The 16,659-nt window shown below is 48.8% G+C and overlaps 1 protein-coding gene across 2 annotated transcripts in view; it reads left to right on the top strand.

The window, feature by feature from the left end:
* Window positions 1-16,659, top strand: part of LOC121293960 (tripartite motif-containing protein 65-like) — a 47,442-nt gene that overhangs the window by 3,597 nt on the left and 27,186 nt on the right. For both annotated transcript variants that reach the window (XM_041217449.1, XM_041217448.1), the window contains exon 2: window positions 9,004-9,099. In XM_041217449.1, the coding sequence (XP_041073383.1) occupies window positions 9,004-9,099 (96 nt within the window). The remainder of the gene's footprint in view (window positions 1-9,003; window positions 9,100-16,659) is intronic.

Genomic DNA, 16,659 nt, shown 5'->3' with positions numbered 1-16,659 from the left:
GACAGGAGAGTTCGATCGAGGGCCAGTTATAGGTGAAGGCCAAGAAGAGACTGCCAAAGATGTCATAGACAAAAGGACAAAGGGGTGTTGATGGTGGTGATATTATCTAAAAGATGTGCAAATGGGGACATTAAGGGAAGCAAGCTAGTGACAGATGGCCCTAGTGCGGGTGGGGTGGGGGGAAGGGATCAAAATGGGCTAAAATAAAAGGTGGAGATGAAACAATAGATCGAAATAAATTTAAAATTAGGAAGGAAGAGAAAAAAATATAGTGTAAAAAATATATAAAGTATTGGAAAAGGGGGATCGGAAAGGAGGTGGGGATGGAGGAGAGAGTTTATGATCTGAAATTGTTGAACTCAATATTAAGTCTGGGAGGCTGCAAAGTGCCTAGTCGGAAGATGAGGTGCTGTTCCTCCAGTTTGCGTTGAGATTCACTGGAACATTGCAGCAGGCCAAGGACGGACATGTGGGCATGAGAGCAGGGTGGTGTATTGAAATGGCAAGCGACAGAGAGGTCTAGGTCATGCTTGCGGACAGACCGAAGGTGTTCCGCAAAGCGGTCACCCAGTCTGCGTTTGGTCTCTCCAATAGAGAGACTAAATTGAAGGAAGTGCAAGTGAAATGCTGCTTCACTTGAAAGGAGTGTTCGGGCCCTTGGATGGTGAGGAGGGGGGAAGTAAAGGGGCAGGTGTTGCACCTTCTGCGGGAAGGTGCCGTGGGAGGGTGTTGAGGTGTAGGGGGTGATGGAGGAGTGGACCAGGGTGTCCTGGAGGGAATGATCCCTGTGGAAAGCCGCCAGGGGGGGTGAAGGGAAGATATGTTTGGTGGTCGCATCATGCTGGATTTGGCGGAAATGGTGGAGGATGATCTTTTGAATGCGGAAGCTGGTGGGGTGATAAGTTAGGACAAGGGGGACCCTAATATGGTTCTGGGAGGGAGAACAAGGTGTGAGGGCGGATGCGCAGGAGATGGGCCGGACACAGTTGAGGGCCCTGTCAACCACTGTGGGTGAAAAACCTTGGTTAAGGAAGAAGGAGGACATGTCAGAGGAACTGTTTTTGAAAGTGGCATCATCAGAACAGATGTGACAGAGGCGAAGGAACTGAGAGAATGGGATGGAGTCCTTACAGGAAGCGGGATGTGAGGAGCTGTAGTTGAGGTTGATGTGAGAGTCTGTAGGCTTGTAATGAATATTGGTGGACAGTCTATCACCAGAAATTGAGACTGAGAGGTCAAGGAAGGGAAGGGAAGTGTCAGTGATGGACCATGTGAAAATGATGGAGGAGTGGAAATTGGAAGCAAAATTAATAATTTTTTCAAGATTCAGATGAGAGCATGAAGCAGCACCGAAGCAGTCATTGATGCACCGGAGAAAAAGTTGTGGGAGGGGGCCGGAGTAAGACTGAAACAAGGAATGTTCCACATACCCCATAAAGAGTCAGGCATAACTGGGGCCCATGCGGGTACCCATAGCCACACCTTTTATTTGGAGGATGTGAGTTGAGTTTAAGGAGAAATTGTTCAGTGAGAGAACAAGTTCAGCCAGACGGAAGAGTGTAGTGGTGGATGGGGATTGTTCGGGCCTCTGCTCAAGGAAGAAACTAAGGGCCCTCAGACCATCCTGATGGGGGATGGAGGTGTAGAGGGATTGGACGTCCAGGGTGAACAGGAAGCGGTTGGGGCCGGGGAACTTGAAATTGTTGATATGATGTAGGGTGTCAAAGGAATCGCGGATGAAGGTGGGAAGAGACTGGACAAGGGGAGAGAGAATGGAGCCAAGATAGCAAGAAATGAGTTCCGTGGGGCAGGAACAGGCTGACACGATCGGTCTGCTGGGACAGTCCTGTTTGTGGATTTTGAGGAGGAGTTAGAAGGAGGCCATCTGAGTTGGGGAAACTCTGAGGTTGGAAGCTGTGGAGGGAAGATCCCCAGAGGAGATGAGATCAATTACTGTCCTGGAAACAATGGCTTGATGTTCAGTGGTGGGTCCAGGGGGAGGTAGGAGGAAGTGTCTGCGAGTTGGTGTTCAGCCTCTGTGAGGTAGAGATCAATGCGCCAGACAACAACAGCACCACCCTTGTTAGCAGGTTTGATGACAAAGTCAGGGTTGGACCTGAGAGAACGGAGTGCGGCAAGTTCAGAAAGAGAAAGGTTAGAGTGGGTGAGAGGAGCAGAGAAATTGAGACGACTGATGTCAAACCGACAGTTCTCAATGAAAAGATCAAGAGCAGGTAAAAATCCAGAGGGAGGGTCCAGGTGGAGGGAGAATATTGGAGGCGGATAAAAGGATCTGTTGAATGGGGAGAGGACTCCTGCCCAAAGAAGTGAGCACGGAGACGAAGGCGACTGAAGAAGGGTTCAGCATTGTGCTGAGCCCGAAGTTTATTGAGGTGAAGGCGTAAGGGTATGAAACTGAGCGCTGAACGTTCAGCATCAGAGAGGGGAAGGTCAGAGGGTATGGTGAATACACGGCCGGGGTTGGGATTAGAAAACGGGATAGGGACAGAAGGACGGGCAGGGGTGGAGTGTCCGGGATAGGCATTGGTGTCAATGAGTTGTTGGAGCTTGTGTTCCTTTGCATCTGAAAGAAAACGACAAAGTTTCTTGTTGAGGCGTCAGATGAGACGAAGAATAAAATGAGACTGGGGGCAAGGACAGCTTCGAAATGGGGTGCATTGGTGCTGCTGGAGGGAGAGGTCGAGTATGTTCATATGACAGTGCATGGCACTGATTGTGGATCTCAGGATGCAAGGAGAACAGCAGTCCAAGGAGCGTTGTATGTCCTGGAGATACCTGTAATCCTGGGTGGGTTCGAAACATGAGAGATGGAACTTCAGTTGGAATCCACGTGGGTTAAGTCGGAGATGGAGATCACTGAGGAATGAAATGTGTCTGTGAAAGCGAATTTTAGTAAACACCTTGTCAAACACCAAGAGAGAAATGGAAAGCATTGAAGGTGAACAAGGCAAAAGAGATAGGTGGAAATCCTGTCGGAGAGAAGAGCAATACTTCTTCAAGGTAGACATTCCTTGAAGAAAGGTGGCAGTCAAGTTAAACACCAAGATAAAAGCAAAATACTGTGGATGCTGGAAATCTAGAACAAAAACAAAAATACCTGGAAAAACTCAGCAGGTCTGACAGTATCTGCGGAGAGGGATCCAGCTGACGTTTCAAGTCCATATGACCCTTCATCAGAACTGAGACATATAGAAATGAGATGAAATATATGCTGGTAGAAGGGGGTGGGACAGGAGAGCTTGATAGATAGCCAGTTATAGGTGGAGGCCAAGAAGAGACTGCCAAAAATGTCATAGACAAAAAGACAAAGATGTGTTGATGGTGGTGATATTATCTAAAGGCTGTGCTAATGGGGACATTAAGGGAAGCAAGCTAGTGGCAGATGGCCCTAGTGCAGATGGGGTGGGGGGAAGGGATCTAAATGGGCTAAAAGGTGGAGATGAAACAATAGATCGAAGTAAATTTAAAAATATTAGGGAAAAGAAAAAAATATATTTTAAAAAGAATTATAAATTATTGGAAAAAGGGAGTGAGGGTTATGGAGGCCGGGCAGAAAAATGGTGTTAAGGCCACAATTAGATCAGCTGTGATCTTACTGAATGGTGGAGCAGGCACAAAAGTCCACAATTGTATTAGCCTAATCAATCCCTCTGTTTCTTCATCAGAAAATTCAATCAAGTTTCGTCAAATGTGCTTTGTCTTTAACTTGCTGGCCTTCATTTGTTAACTCAAACTTTCCCAAATGCCAATTAATTTTGGCCCAGATTATTTTCTCTAAACGTTTTCCCACCAATTTAGGCTGACCGGCCAGGTTTATCCCCCTCCCCTTTTTTGAACAGGGGTGTGACATTTGCAATACTCCGGTCCTCTGGCCACCCATCCCATCCAGATTGGGTGATTCTCTACTTTGAGGACTGTCAACATTTTATATACTTCTTTAATTTAATCCTATCCATTATCACTACTGCCTCCTCCTTAACTGTTACAATGGCAGCATTCCCTTGTTTATTGATGACAAATTCAACGTACTCATTTAGTACCCTTTTTGGTCCCTAATTGGCTCTACCCTTCCTTTTATAGAAACATAGAAAATAGGAGCAGGAGTAGGCCATTCGGCCCTTCGAGCCAGCTCCGCTGTTCACTATGATCATGGCTGATCATCCAATTCAATAGCCTGCTCCCGCTTTCTCCCCATATCCTTTGATCCCTTTCACCCCAAGAGCTATATCTAACTCCTTCTTGAAAACATACAATGTTTTGGTCTCAACTACTTTCTGTGGTATCGAATTCCACAGGCTCATCACTCTCTGGGTGAAGAAGTTTCTCCTCATCTCAGTCCAATGGTCGACCCCGTATCCTCAGACTGTGATCCCTGGTTCTGGACTCCCCCACCATCGGGAACATCCTTCCTGCATCTACCCTGTCTAGCCCTGTTAGAATTTTATAGGTTTCTATGAGATCCCCCCCCTCATTCTTCTGAACTCCAGCGAATGTAATCCTAACCGACTCAACCTCTCCTCCTCTGTCAGCCCCACCATCACAGAAATCAGTTGGGTAAACCTTCGCTACACTCCCTCTATAGCAAGAACCTCCCTCCTCGGATAAGGAGACCAAAACTGCACACAGTATTCCAGGTGTGGTCTCACCAAGGCCCAGTATAATTGCAGCAAGGCATTCCTGCTCCTGTACTAGAATCCTCTCGCTATGAAGCCAACATACCATTTGCCTTCTTTACTGCCTGTTGCACCTGCATGCTTACCTTCAGCGACCAGTGTATTTTATTATTTATGTGTTTATTAAAAAACCTTTTAAGTTCCCATTTATGTTAGTCACCAATCTATTTTAATATTTTATCTTTTCCTCTCTGAATCTTTAGATGTCCTGTGTGCTTTCTTTATACAGCTTGGCTGATGATATGACTGGTGAATTTAAGCTCCTGGCCAAATGTGAAGCCCAAGATGTTGATGATTGGGCATTCAGTTATGGTGATATTTTTGAAAGTTATGGTAAGGCGGTTGGACCTTAAGTTGGAGATGGTCATTGCCTGGTACTTGTCAGTCCAAGCCTGGATACCATCCAATCCCACTATTGATGAAGCAACAGTTCCTGATACAGTGTCTTGGGGCTGTGATGATTGGTTTTGAACAACCATATCCAGCTTCCTTTATATGTCATTGTAACTCAGCCACTATAGGATGTTTCCTTGATCTGCAGTGACCTCACAGTTTTGCAAGAGCTCCTTGGTGCTGTATTCAGTAAATGCTATCTTGATGTCAATGGCACCTACCCTCAACTGACCACCGCCATTCAGCTCTTGCTGAAGCTGAATTGATACTTCAATAGACGATGGTCAGCACAAATGTGACATTCTCATTTTCTTCCAAGACTTAATTTGTAATGACACCTACTTATAGGATCTCTGAGCCTGGAGCCTGCACCAGTGGGCTACAAGAGATTGTCACTAGGCGGATCCCTGGAATGAGGGGTTTGGGTTATGAGGCAAGGTTGAGCATGTTGGGCCTATACTCACTGGAGTTTAGAAGAATGAGAGGTGATCTTATTAACACAATAAGATTCTGAGGTGGGTTGTAAGGATGTTTCCCCTCATGTGGGAATCTAGAACTAGGGGGCACAGTTTCAAAATAATGGGGTCTCCCATTTAAGATTGAGCTAAGCAGGAATTTCGTGTCTCAGAAGTCGGTTAGTGTGTGAAATTCTCTTTCTCAGAAAGCAGCGGAGGCTGTATCACTTGATGTATTCAAGGCTGAGTTAGACAGATTTTTGATCTACAACAGAGTCAAGGGCTATAGGGAACAGGCAGGAAAGTGGTGTTTAAAGCTACAATCAGATGAGCCAAGATCTTATTAACTGGCGGAGCAGGCACAGAGGGCCGAATGGCTGACTCCTGCTCTATTTCTTATGTTCTTATGTCACAGATGCTGTTTATCCTTATGATAAAGTGCCCTTTGAAGGCTTTTCATTCAATGCCAGTGTCTGTGGGATCTTCAGACCTGGGCCCAGCAAGAGGATAGCAACTGGAAACAGGACCTTGAGGGTCAGCAACTTCAATGATATTGGAGCTGCTTCAGTCCAACATTTACTCAGGAATGATCTTCCTTGCTACCCACCACTCAATCACCACAACAGGTAAGGTGAGAATGACTGCCCCTTGACGTCAAGGCAGCATTTGATCAAGGGTGGATTCAAGGAACCGATCAAGTGGGCTGCTTTGTTTTGAATGATGTCAAGCATCTTTAGTGTTGCTGGAGCTGCACTCATCCAGGCAAGTAGAGTATTCCATCACATTCCTGACTTGTGCCTTATAGATGGTGGACAAGCTTTGGGGGAGTCAGGAGGTGAGTTACTCACCACAGAATTCCCAGTCTCTGACCTGTTCTTGTAGCCACAGTATCCATATGGCTGGTCCAGTTGTTTCTGATCAATGGTAACCCCCAGGATGTTAATGATGGCGGATCAGTGATAGTAATGCCATTGAATGTCAAGGGGAGACGGTTAGATTCTCTTTTGTCGGAGATGGTCATTGCCTGACACTTCTATGGCATTAATGTTCCTTGTCATTTTCAGCCCATGCTTGAATATTGTCCATGTCTTGTTGCATGCAGGTGTGGAATGCTTCATCATGATAGAGGGAAGATGATTGGATGTAGGAAAATGTCCTGAGGATCTTTGGGAGGGATGTCCTAGGACTGAGATGCCTGGCCTCCAACAACCTCAACTATCTTCCTTTGTGCTAGGGATGATGCCCACAGCCAAGGAACCCGAGCAAAAGTGAAGTCAGCGGGAATCAGGGGAGAACTTGCAACTGGCTGGAGTCAGCTGCTTCATCAATGACCTTCATTCCATCAAAAGGACCTTCCTTCCATCAAAAGGTCAGAAGTAGGGATGTTCAAAGTGTTCAGTCTGATTGGTAACTCCTCGGATGATGAACAGTCTGTCTCCCTTTGACATTCAATGGTTTTGCCATTGCTGAATCCTCTCCCATTAACATCCTGGGGGGTTACCATTGACCAGAAACTGAACTGGACCATCCATATCAATACTGAGGCTACAAGAGCAGGTCAGCGGTTGGAAATTCTGTGGCAAGTAACTCACTTCCTGACTCCCCAAAGCCTGTCCATCATCTCCAAGGCACAAGTCATGGTGTGATGGAACATTCTCCGCTTTCTTAAATGAGTACAGCTCTAACAACACTCAAGAAGCTCAACTCCAGGACAAAGCAGTGCGCTTGATCAGCACCCCATCCACCACCTCTAATATTCACTCCCTCCACCACCAACGCACAGTGGCAGCAGTGTGTACCATCTACAAAATGCAATACAGCATCTCACCAAGGATTCTTTAACAGCACCTTCCAAACCCGCGACCTGTACAGCCTAGAAGGACAAGGGCAGCAGATGCATGGGAATACCACCACTTGCAAGTTAATAAGTTACACATCATCCTGTGTTGAAGATATATCACTGTCACTGGGTCAACATCCTGGAACTCCCTTCCTAACAGCACTTTGGGTGTACCTACACCACAAGGACTGCAGAGGTTCAAGGCAGTTCATTACCACCTTCTTGAGGGCAATTAGGAATGGGCAATAAATGCTGACCTAGCCAGTACACATCCCAAGAATGTCCTTTTTAATTCAATGAGAACTTGGATTAATAAAATGTATTTAACATAGTAAAATGTCCCAAGGCATTTCACAAAGGTGTAATCAGATAAAAATGGACACTGAACCTAAGAAGGAGACATTAAGAGGGGTGGCAACAAGTTAAAGGGATGTGTTTTAAGGAGGGTGCTAACAGAGCAGAGAAATGTGGAGAGGCAGTAGATTTTGCCAGGGAATCCCAAAGCATAGGGTCTAAATGGCTGAAGGCATGGCCACCAATAGTGGGGTAAGGAGGGGAAAGGATGGGAGTGCACATGAGGCTAGTGCCGTAGAGTTCAGGAGGATTTTTTGTATGGTAATAGATCTCTGGCAGTGCTAATGTTGAGCCCGTTCTTTACCTGATCTTAACATCTTCCTCACTGTTGCTATGAACTTTCTGCTTCTCTGTCCTTTTCTTCTTCAATCTCCTTTTCTCTCTTTGAGCTCTGTGTTCTGTGATGTCTTTTTTCCCCAATTTCTCTCCCCAGTCCCCTAATTTCTCTGTTTCCTGATATCTCTCTCTTTCCCCTTGCTATCTATCTGGAGCTCTGCACAAGTACCCTCGTGCAATCAGAGCCTTCTAGTGTGGTAGGGAACTGTTACTACTGAAATCTTATATTAAGCTGGGAATTCCTAATCGGGAATTCCCTTTTGGAGCTACTGGGAATTATAGCAGGTAAGTGTGACAACTACTTAATGGATATTTTAATATGACAATCGTCTTAGGGAACGTTTACACAGTGACCTATGTACAAATCTACATTATATATAAAAGTACACACTGGCAGCTGTTACATGATGGAGAATACGGGCGTCTTCTCTGACAATGCAATGGTTTACAACGCTAACAATTAACGCAATCATTTACCTTACACTCAGAAGGAATTTGCATTTATATAGCACCTTTCATGACCATGGGACATCCAAAGAGCTTCACAGCCAATGAAGAATATTTGGAGTTATTGTTGTATTAGAGGAAACACTGCAGCCAAATTACACACAGCAATGTTGCACAAACAGCAAGGTGATAATAACCAGAGAATTTATTTTAGTGATGTTGGTTATGGAATAAATATTGACCAGGTCAACAGGGAGAACTGACCTGCCCTTCTTCAAATGCTGCCATAGGATCTTTTATATTGACCTGAGACTGCAGGTGGGACTTGGTTTAATGCCTCATCCAAAAGGTGGCACCTCAGCCAGTGCATCCCTCCCTTACATTGGCATGGATACACAACCTTATGACTCCAAGGCAAGATTGCCACCCATTGAACCAAAGTTAGAATTAATTAACTTATTTACTCTCTATTAAAATATTTCAGAAGGAACTTGTGGCTAAACATGAGGAGATGGAGCGCCAAGTAAAGAAGACAGAAGGGTTAATCGATACACTCAAACAGCAGAAGATTTCCATTAAGGTAGTGATTATTCTAATTTTTATAATGCTTTTCCTTGGGAAGAGCATAGTTTTAATGATGAAAACAGGAAATGCTGGAAATATACTGTGGATGAAAAAAGGAAAGACAAGAGTGACATTAAAAGCCTCAGCTCTCCTGGAATGTGCAATGATAATAGAACTAAATAAATTTCTGGCCCCCTAATGATTTACAGATGTTCCTTCTCTCTTTTCTATTTCTTACAATCTCTCTTGTCCATCTATTTTATTAGTAGTACTGTGATTAATGCCCCTTTGAATCTTCCCTTCTTGGTCCTGCTATACTGCAAGTACTCCGTCCAGGTCTCTTCATTTGCCCCGTATTTACATTGAGGCTCATTCCCACGTTGGACCTCAAACTCCACAGGAAACAGAGATATGGAACCCTCTGCCACATGGATGTTTGAAGCAACGAAAGAGAGAGAGGGGAATCGAGGGTATTAGGAACAGGGATGAGTTAATTAGAGTGGGAAGAGGCTCATGTGGAACATGAAGACTGGCATAGATCATTTGGATCAAATACATGTTACTGTGCTGTAAACTCCGTGTGACTGGAATGCCTCACCTCTTCAGTCTTCCCTTCCTTCAACCATCTACAGGCTTTTAAAGCTCAAAATTGGTTTCATCTAACCAATACTCTCTAATGTACTTTGCCCTTTCTCCTATCCTGAGCACTGTAGACTGCCAATTTTATCATTTTAAAAATAGAAACACACTTAGCTTATCAATGTTTACTGAAGTAATATTCTTTAGTGATATTAACTGAGGGATTAAATAAAAACCAGGATTCCAGGAAAATTCTCTGGGACTTGTGACTTTTTTTTTTGTTCTCTTCTTATCCACTGGTTTTATTTAACCAGGCAGGCTGTTACGAGGGAGGTGTTTAAGTCACACTGTGATTCCCCTTGAGCATGCAACTCACAGCTGTAAGTATTGCTGCTGACAACTTCGATTGGTTGGTTCTAGTCTCGGCTTTGGTCCAGCGAATCATGGGCTCAAGTCAGAGACTGCAGAGAATTGATTCCATGATTCTCAGCTTTAGCCTAAGCTGCCTAGTGGAAGAAGAGAGGGTTCAGGTTGGGCATCCATTTTAAACTGTGCCTTGATCTTACTCTCCAACAATTTTGACAATCCAGCAATCACTAACCAACGTTCTTTCAAGTGGATGTAAAGGATCCCATGGTACCATTTTGAAGAAGAGCAGAGGGGTTCTCCTTCATCTCTTATCTAGGCTAACACTGAGGGAGTGCTGTACTGTCAGAGGTGCCAACTTTTAGATGAGATGTTAAACCAATGCCCAGTCTGCCAGTTCAGATGAATGCTAAAGAATCCATGGCACAATTTGAGGGTGAATAGGCTAATCAATATATATGTACAGTAGTGTAGTGGTTATGTTACTGGACTAGTAATCCAGTTGTGAGTACATAGTTTCATCAAGGAAGTTTGAGAATTTGAATGCAGTGCAGAAAAAAAAGCTGGTGTCAGTACAAGTGACCATGAAGCTTGTCATAAAAACCCAACTGGTTTATGCTTAAGGACAGAGGGCCTGATTACAGTATGTGTGTGTGGGGGTGGGGAGAGGGTTTGATTACAGTATGTGTGTGTGGGGGTGGGGAGAGGGTTTGATTACAGTGTGTTTGGGGGTGGGGAGAGGGCCTGATTACAGTGTGTGTGGGGGTCGGGAGAGGGCCTGATTACAGTATGTGTGGGGGGGTGGGGAGAGGGCCTGATTACAATGTGTGTGGGGGTGGGGAGAGGGTTTGATTACAGTGTGTTTGGGGGTGGGGAGAGGGCCTGATTACAGTGTGTGTGGGGGTCGGGAGAGGGCCTGATTACAGTATGTGTGGGGGGGTGGGGAGAGGGCCTGATTACAATGTGTGTGGGGGTGGGGAGAGGGTTTGATTACAGTGTGTGTGGGGGTCAGGAGAGGGTTTGATTACAGTGTGTGTGGGGGTGGGGAGAGGGTTTGATTACAGTGTGTGTGGGGGTGGGGAGAGGGTTTGATTACAGTGTGTGTGGGGGTGGGGAGAGGGTTTGATTACAGTGTGTGTGGGGGTGGGGAGAGAGTTTGATTACAATGTGTGTGGGGGTGGGGAGAGGGCCTGATTACAGTGTGTGTGGGGGTCAGGAGAGGGTTTGATTACAGTGTGTGTGGGGCTGGGGAGAGGGTTTGATTACAGTGTGTGTGGGGGTGGGGAGAGGGCCTGATTACAGTGTGTGTGGGGGTCAGGAGAGGGTTTGATTACAGTGTGTGTGGGGGTCAGGAGAGGGTTTGATTACAGTGTGTGTGGGGGTGGGGAGAGGGCCTGATTACAGTGTGTGTGGGGGTCAGGAGAGGGTTTGATTACAGTGTGTGTGGGGGTGGGGAGAGGGTTTGATTACAGTGTGTGTGGGGGTCGGGAGAGGGCCTGATTACAATGTGTGTGGGGGTCAGGAGAGGGTTTGATTACAGTGTGTGTGGGGGTGGGGAGAGGGTTTGATTACAGTGTGTGTGGGGGTGGGGAGAGGGTTTGATTACAATGTGTGTGGGGGTCAGGAGAGGGCCTGATTACAGTGTGTGTGGGGGTGGGGAGAGGGCCTGATTACAGTGTGTGTGGGGGTGGGGAGAGGGTTTGATTACAATGTGTGTGGGGGTGGGGAGAGGGTTTGATTACAGTGTGTGTGGGGGTGGGGAGAGGGTTTGATTACAGTGTGTGTGGGGGTGGGGAGAGGGTTTGATTACAGTGTGTGTGGGGGTGGGGAGAGGGTTTGATTACAGTGTGTGTGGGGGTGGGGAGAGGGTTTGATTACAGTGTGTGTGGGGGTGGGGAGAGGGTTTGATTACAATGTGTGTGGGGGTGGGGAGAGGGTTTGATTACAGTGTGTGTGGGGGTGGGGAGAGGGCCTGATTACAATGTGTGTGGGGGTGGGGAGAGGGTTTGATTACAGTGTGTGTGGGGGTGGGGAGAGGGTTTGATTACAGTGTGTGTGGGGGTGGGGAGAGGGTTTGATTACAGTGTGTGTGGGGGTGGGGAGAGGGTTTGATTACAGTGTGTGTGGGGGTGGGGAGAGGGTTTGATTACAGTGTGTGTGGGGGTGGGGAGAGGGTTTGATTACAGTGTGTGTGGGGGTGGGGAGAGGGTTTGATTACAATGTGTGTGGGGGTGGGGAGAGGGTTTGATTACAGTGTGTGTGGGGGTGGGGAGAGGGCCTGATTACAATGTGTGTGGGGGTGGGGAGAGGGTTTGATTACAGTGTGTGTGGGGGTGGGGAGAGGGTTTGATTACAATGTGTGTGGGGGGTGGGGAGAGGGTTTGATTACAGTGTGTGTGGGGGTGGGGAGAGGGTTTGATTACAGTGTGTGTGGGGGTGGGGAGAGGGCCTGATTACAATGTGTGTGGGGGTGGGGAGAGGGTTTGATTACAGTGTGTGTGGGGGTGGGGAGAGGGTTTGATTACAATGTGTGTGGGGGTGGGGAGAGGGTTTGATTACAGTGTGTGTGGGGGTGGGGAGAGGGTTTGATTACAATGTGTGTGGGGGTGGGGAGAGGGCCTGATTACAGTGTGTGTGGGGGTCAGGAGAGGGTTTGATTACAGTGTGTGTGGGGGTGGGGAGAGGGTTTGATTACAGTGTGTGTGGGGGTGGGAGAGGGCCTGATTACAGTGTGTGTGGGGGTGGGGAGAGGGTTTGATTACAGTGTGTGTGGGGGTGGGGAGAGGGCCTGATTACAGTGTGTGTGGGAGTGGGGAGAGGGTTTGATTACAGTGTGTGTGGGGGTGGGGAGAGGGTTTGATTACAGTGTGTGTGGGGGTGGGGAGAGGGTTTGATTACAGTGTGTGTGGGGGTGGGGAGAGGGTTTGATTACAGTGTGTGTGGGGGTGGGGAGAGGGCCTGATTACAGTGTGTGTGGGGGTCGGGAGAGAGTTTGATTACAATGTGTGTGGGGGTGGGGAGAGGGCCTGATTACAGTGTGTGTGGGGGTGGGGAGAGGGCCTTATTACAGTGTGTGTGGGGGTGGGGAGAGGGTTTGATTACAGTGTGTGTGGGGGTGGGGAGAGGGCCTTATTACAGTGTGTGTGGGGGTGGGGAGAGGGTTTGATTACAGTGTGTGTGGGGGTGGGGAGAGGGTTTGATTACAGTGTGTGTGGGGGTGGGGAGAGGGCCTGATTACAGTGTGTGTGGGGGTGGGGAGAGGGCCTGATTACAGTGTGTGTGGGGGTGGGGAGAGGGTTTGATTACAATGTGTGTGGGGGTGGGGAGAGGGTTTGATTACAGTGTGTGTGGGGGTGGGGAGAGGGTTTGATTACAGTGTGTGTGGGGGTGGGGAGAGGGTTTGATTACAGTGTGTGTGGGGGTGGGGAGAGGGTTTGATTACAGTGTGTGTGGGGGTCAGGAGAGGGTTTGATTACAGTGTGTGTGGGGGTGGGGAGAGGGTTTGATTACAGTGTGTGTGGGGGTGGGGAGAGGGTTTGATTACAGTGTGTGTGGGGGTGGGGAGAGGGTTTGATTACAGTGTGTGTGGGGGTGGGGAGAGGGTTTGATTACAGTGTGTGTGGGGGTGGGGAGAGGGCCTGATTACAGTGTGTGTGGGGGTGGGGAGAGGGCCTGATTACAGTGTGTGTGGGGGTGGGGAGAGGGTTTGATTACAGTGTGTGTGGGGGTGGGGAGAGGGTTTGATTACAGTGTGTGTGGGGGTGGGGAGAGGGTTTGATTACAATGTGTGTGGGGGTGGGGAGAGGGTTTGATTACAGTGTGTGTGGGGGTCAGGAGAGGGTTTGATTACAGTGTGTGTGGGGGTCAGGAGAGGGTTTGATTACAGTGTGTGTGGGGGTGGGGAGAGGGTTTGATTACAATGTGTGTGGGGGTGGGGAGAGGGTTTGATTACAGTGTGTGTGGGGGTCGGGAGAGGGCCTGATTACAATGTGTGTGGGGGTCAGGAGAGGGTTTGATTACAGTGTGTGTGGGGGTGGGGAGAGGGCCTGATTACAGTGTGTGTGGGGGTGGGGAGAGGGTTTGATTACAGTGTGTGTGGGGGTGGGGAGAGGGTTTGATTACAGTATGTGTGGGGGGGTGGGGAGAGGGCCTGATTACAATGTGTGTGGGGGTGGGGAGAGGGTTTGATTACAGTGTGTGTGGGGGTCTGGAGAGGGTTTGATTACAGTGTGTGTGGGGGTGGGGAGAGGGTTTGATTACAGTGTGTGTGGGGGTGGGGAGAGGGCCTGATTACAGTGTGTGTGGGGGTGGGGAGCGGGTTTGATTACAGTGTGTGTGGGGGTGGGGAGAGGGTTTGATTACAGTGTGTGTGGGGGTGGGGAGAGGGTTTGATTACAATGTGTGTGGGGGTGGGGAGAGGGTTTGATTACAATGTGTGTGGGGGTGGGGAGAGGGTTTGATTACAGTGTGTGTGGGGGTGGGGAGAGGGTTTGATTACAATGTGTGTGGGGGTGGGGAGAGGGTTTGATTACAGTGTGTGTGGGGGTGGGGAAAGGGTTTGATTACAATGTGTGTGGGGGTGGGGAGAGGGTTTGATTACAGTGTGTGTGGGGGTGGGGAGAGGGTTTGATTACAGTGTGTGTGGGGGTGGGGAGAGGGTTTGATTACAGTGTGTGTGGGGGTGGGGAGAGGGTTTGATTACAGTGTGTGTGGGGGTGGGGAGAGGGTTTGATTACAGTGTGTGTGGGGGTGGGGAGAGGGTTTGATTACAATGTGTGTGGGGGTGGGGAGAGGGTTTGATTACAGTGTGTGTGGGGGTGGGGAGAGGGCCTGATTACAATGTGTGTGGGGGTGGGGAGAGGGTTTGATTACAGTGTGTGTGGGGGTGGGGAGAGGGTTTGATTACAGTGTGTGTGGGGGTGGGGAGAGGGTTTGATTACAATGTGTGTGGGGGTGGGGAGAGGGTTTGATTACAGTGTGTGTGGGGGTGGGGAGAGGGTTTGATTACAGTGTGTGTGGGGGTGGGGAGAGGGTTTGATTACAGTGTGTGTGGGGGTGGGGAGAGGGTTTGATTACAATGTGTGTGGGGGTGGGGAGAGGGTTTGATTACAGTGTGTGTGGGGGTGGGGAGAGGGCCTGATTACAGTGTGTGTGGGGGTGGGGAGAGGGTTTGATTACAGTGTGTGTGGGGGTCGGGAGAGGGTTTGATTACAGTGTGTGTGGGGGTCGGGAGAGAGTTTGATTACAGTGTATGTGGGGGTGGGGAGAGGGTTTGATTACAATGTGTGTGGGGGTGGGGAGAGGGTTTGATTACAATGTGTGTGGGGGTGGGGAGAGGGTTTGATTACAGTGTGTGTGGGGGTGGGGAGAGGGTTTGATTACAGTGTGTGTGGGGGTGGGGAGAGGGTTTGATTACAGTGTGTGTGGGGGTGGGGAGAGGGTTTGATTACAATGTGTGTGGGGGTGGGGAGAGGGTTTGATTACAGTGTGGGGGGGTGTGGGGAGAGGGTTTGATTACAGTGTGTGTGGGGGTGGGGAGAGGGCCTGATTACAGTGTGTGTGGGGGTCAGGAGAGGGTTTGATTACAGTGTGTGTGGGGGTGGGGAGAGGGTTTGATTACAGTGTGTGTGGGGGTGGGGAGAGGGCCTGATTACAGTGTGTGTGGGGGTGGGGAGAGGGCCTGATTACAGTGTGTGTGGGGGTGGGGAGAGGGTTTGATTACAGTGTGTGTGGGGGTGGGGAGAGGGTTTGATTACAGTGTGTGTGGGGGTGGGGAGAGGGTTTGATTACAATGTGTGTGGGGGTGGGGAGAGGGTTTGATTACAATGTGTGTGGGGGTGGGGAGAGGGTTTGATTACAGTGTGTGTGGGGGTGGGGAGAGGGTTTGATTACAATGTGTGTGGGGGTGGGGAGAGGGTTTGATTACAGTGTGTGTGGGGGTGGGGAAAGGGTTTGATTACAATGTGTGTGGGGGTGGGGAGAGGGTTTGATTACAGTGTGTGTGGGGGTGGGGAGAGGGTTTGATTACAGTGTGTGTGGGGGTGGGGAGAGGGTTTGATTACAGTGTGTGTGGGGGTGGGGAGAGGGTTTGATTACAGTGTGTGTGGGGGTGGGGAGAGGGTTTGATTACAGTGTGTGTGGGGGTGGGGAGAGGGTTTGATTACAATGTGTGTGGGGGTGGGGAGAGGGTTTGATTACAGTGTGTGTGGGGGTGGGGAGAAGGCCTGATTACAATGTGTGTGGGGGTGGGGAGAGGGTTTGATTACAGTGTGTGTGGGGGTGGGGAGAGGGTTTGATTACAGTGTGTGTGGGGGTGGGGAGAGGGTTTGATTACAATGTGTGTGGGGGTGGGGAGAGGGTTTGATTACAGTGTGTGTGGGGGTGGGGAGAGGGTTTGATTACAGTGTGTGTGGGGGTGGGGAGAGGGTTTGATTACAGTGTGTGTGGGGGTGGGGAGAGGGTTTGATTACAATGTGTGTGGGGGTGGGGAGAGGGTTTGATTACAGTGTGTGTGGGGGTGGGGAGAGGGCCTGATTACAGTGTGTGTGGGGGTGGGGAGAGGGTTTGATTACAGTGTGTGTGGGGGTCGGGAGAGGGTTTGATTACAGTGTGTGTGGGGGTCGGGAGAGAG

Source organism: Carcharodon carcharias, chromosome 22, assembly GCF_017639515.1.
Source record: "Carcharodon carcharias isolate sCarCar2 chromosome 22, sCarCar2.pri, whole genome shotgun sequence".
In the NCBI taxonomy this organism is placed as follows: domain Eukaryota; kingdom Metazoa; phylum Chordata; class Chondrichthyes; order Lamniformes; family Lamnidae; genus Carcharodon; species Carcharodon carcharias.
This window is presented reverse-complemented; position numbering and strand designations above follow the sequence as displayed.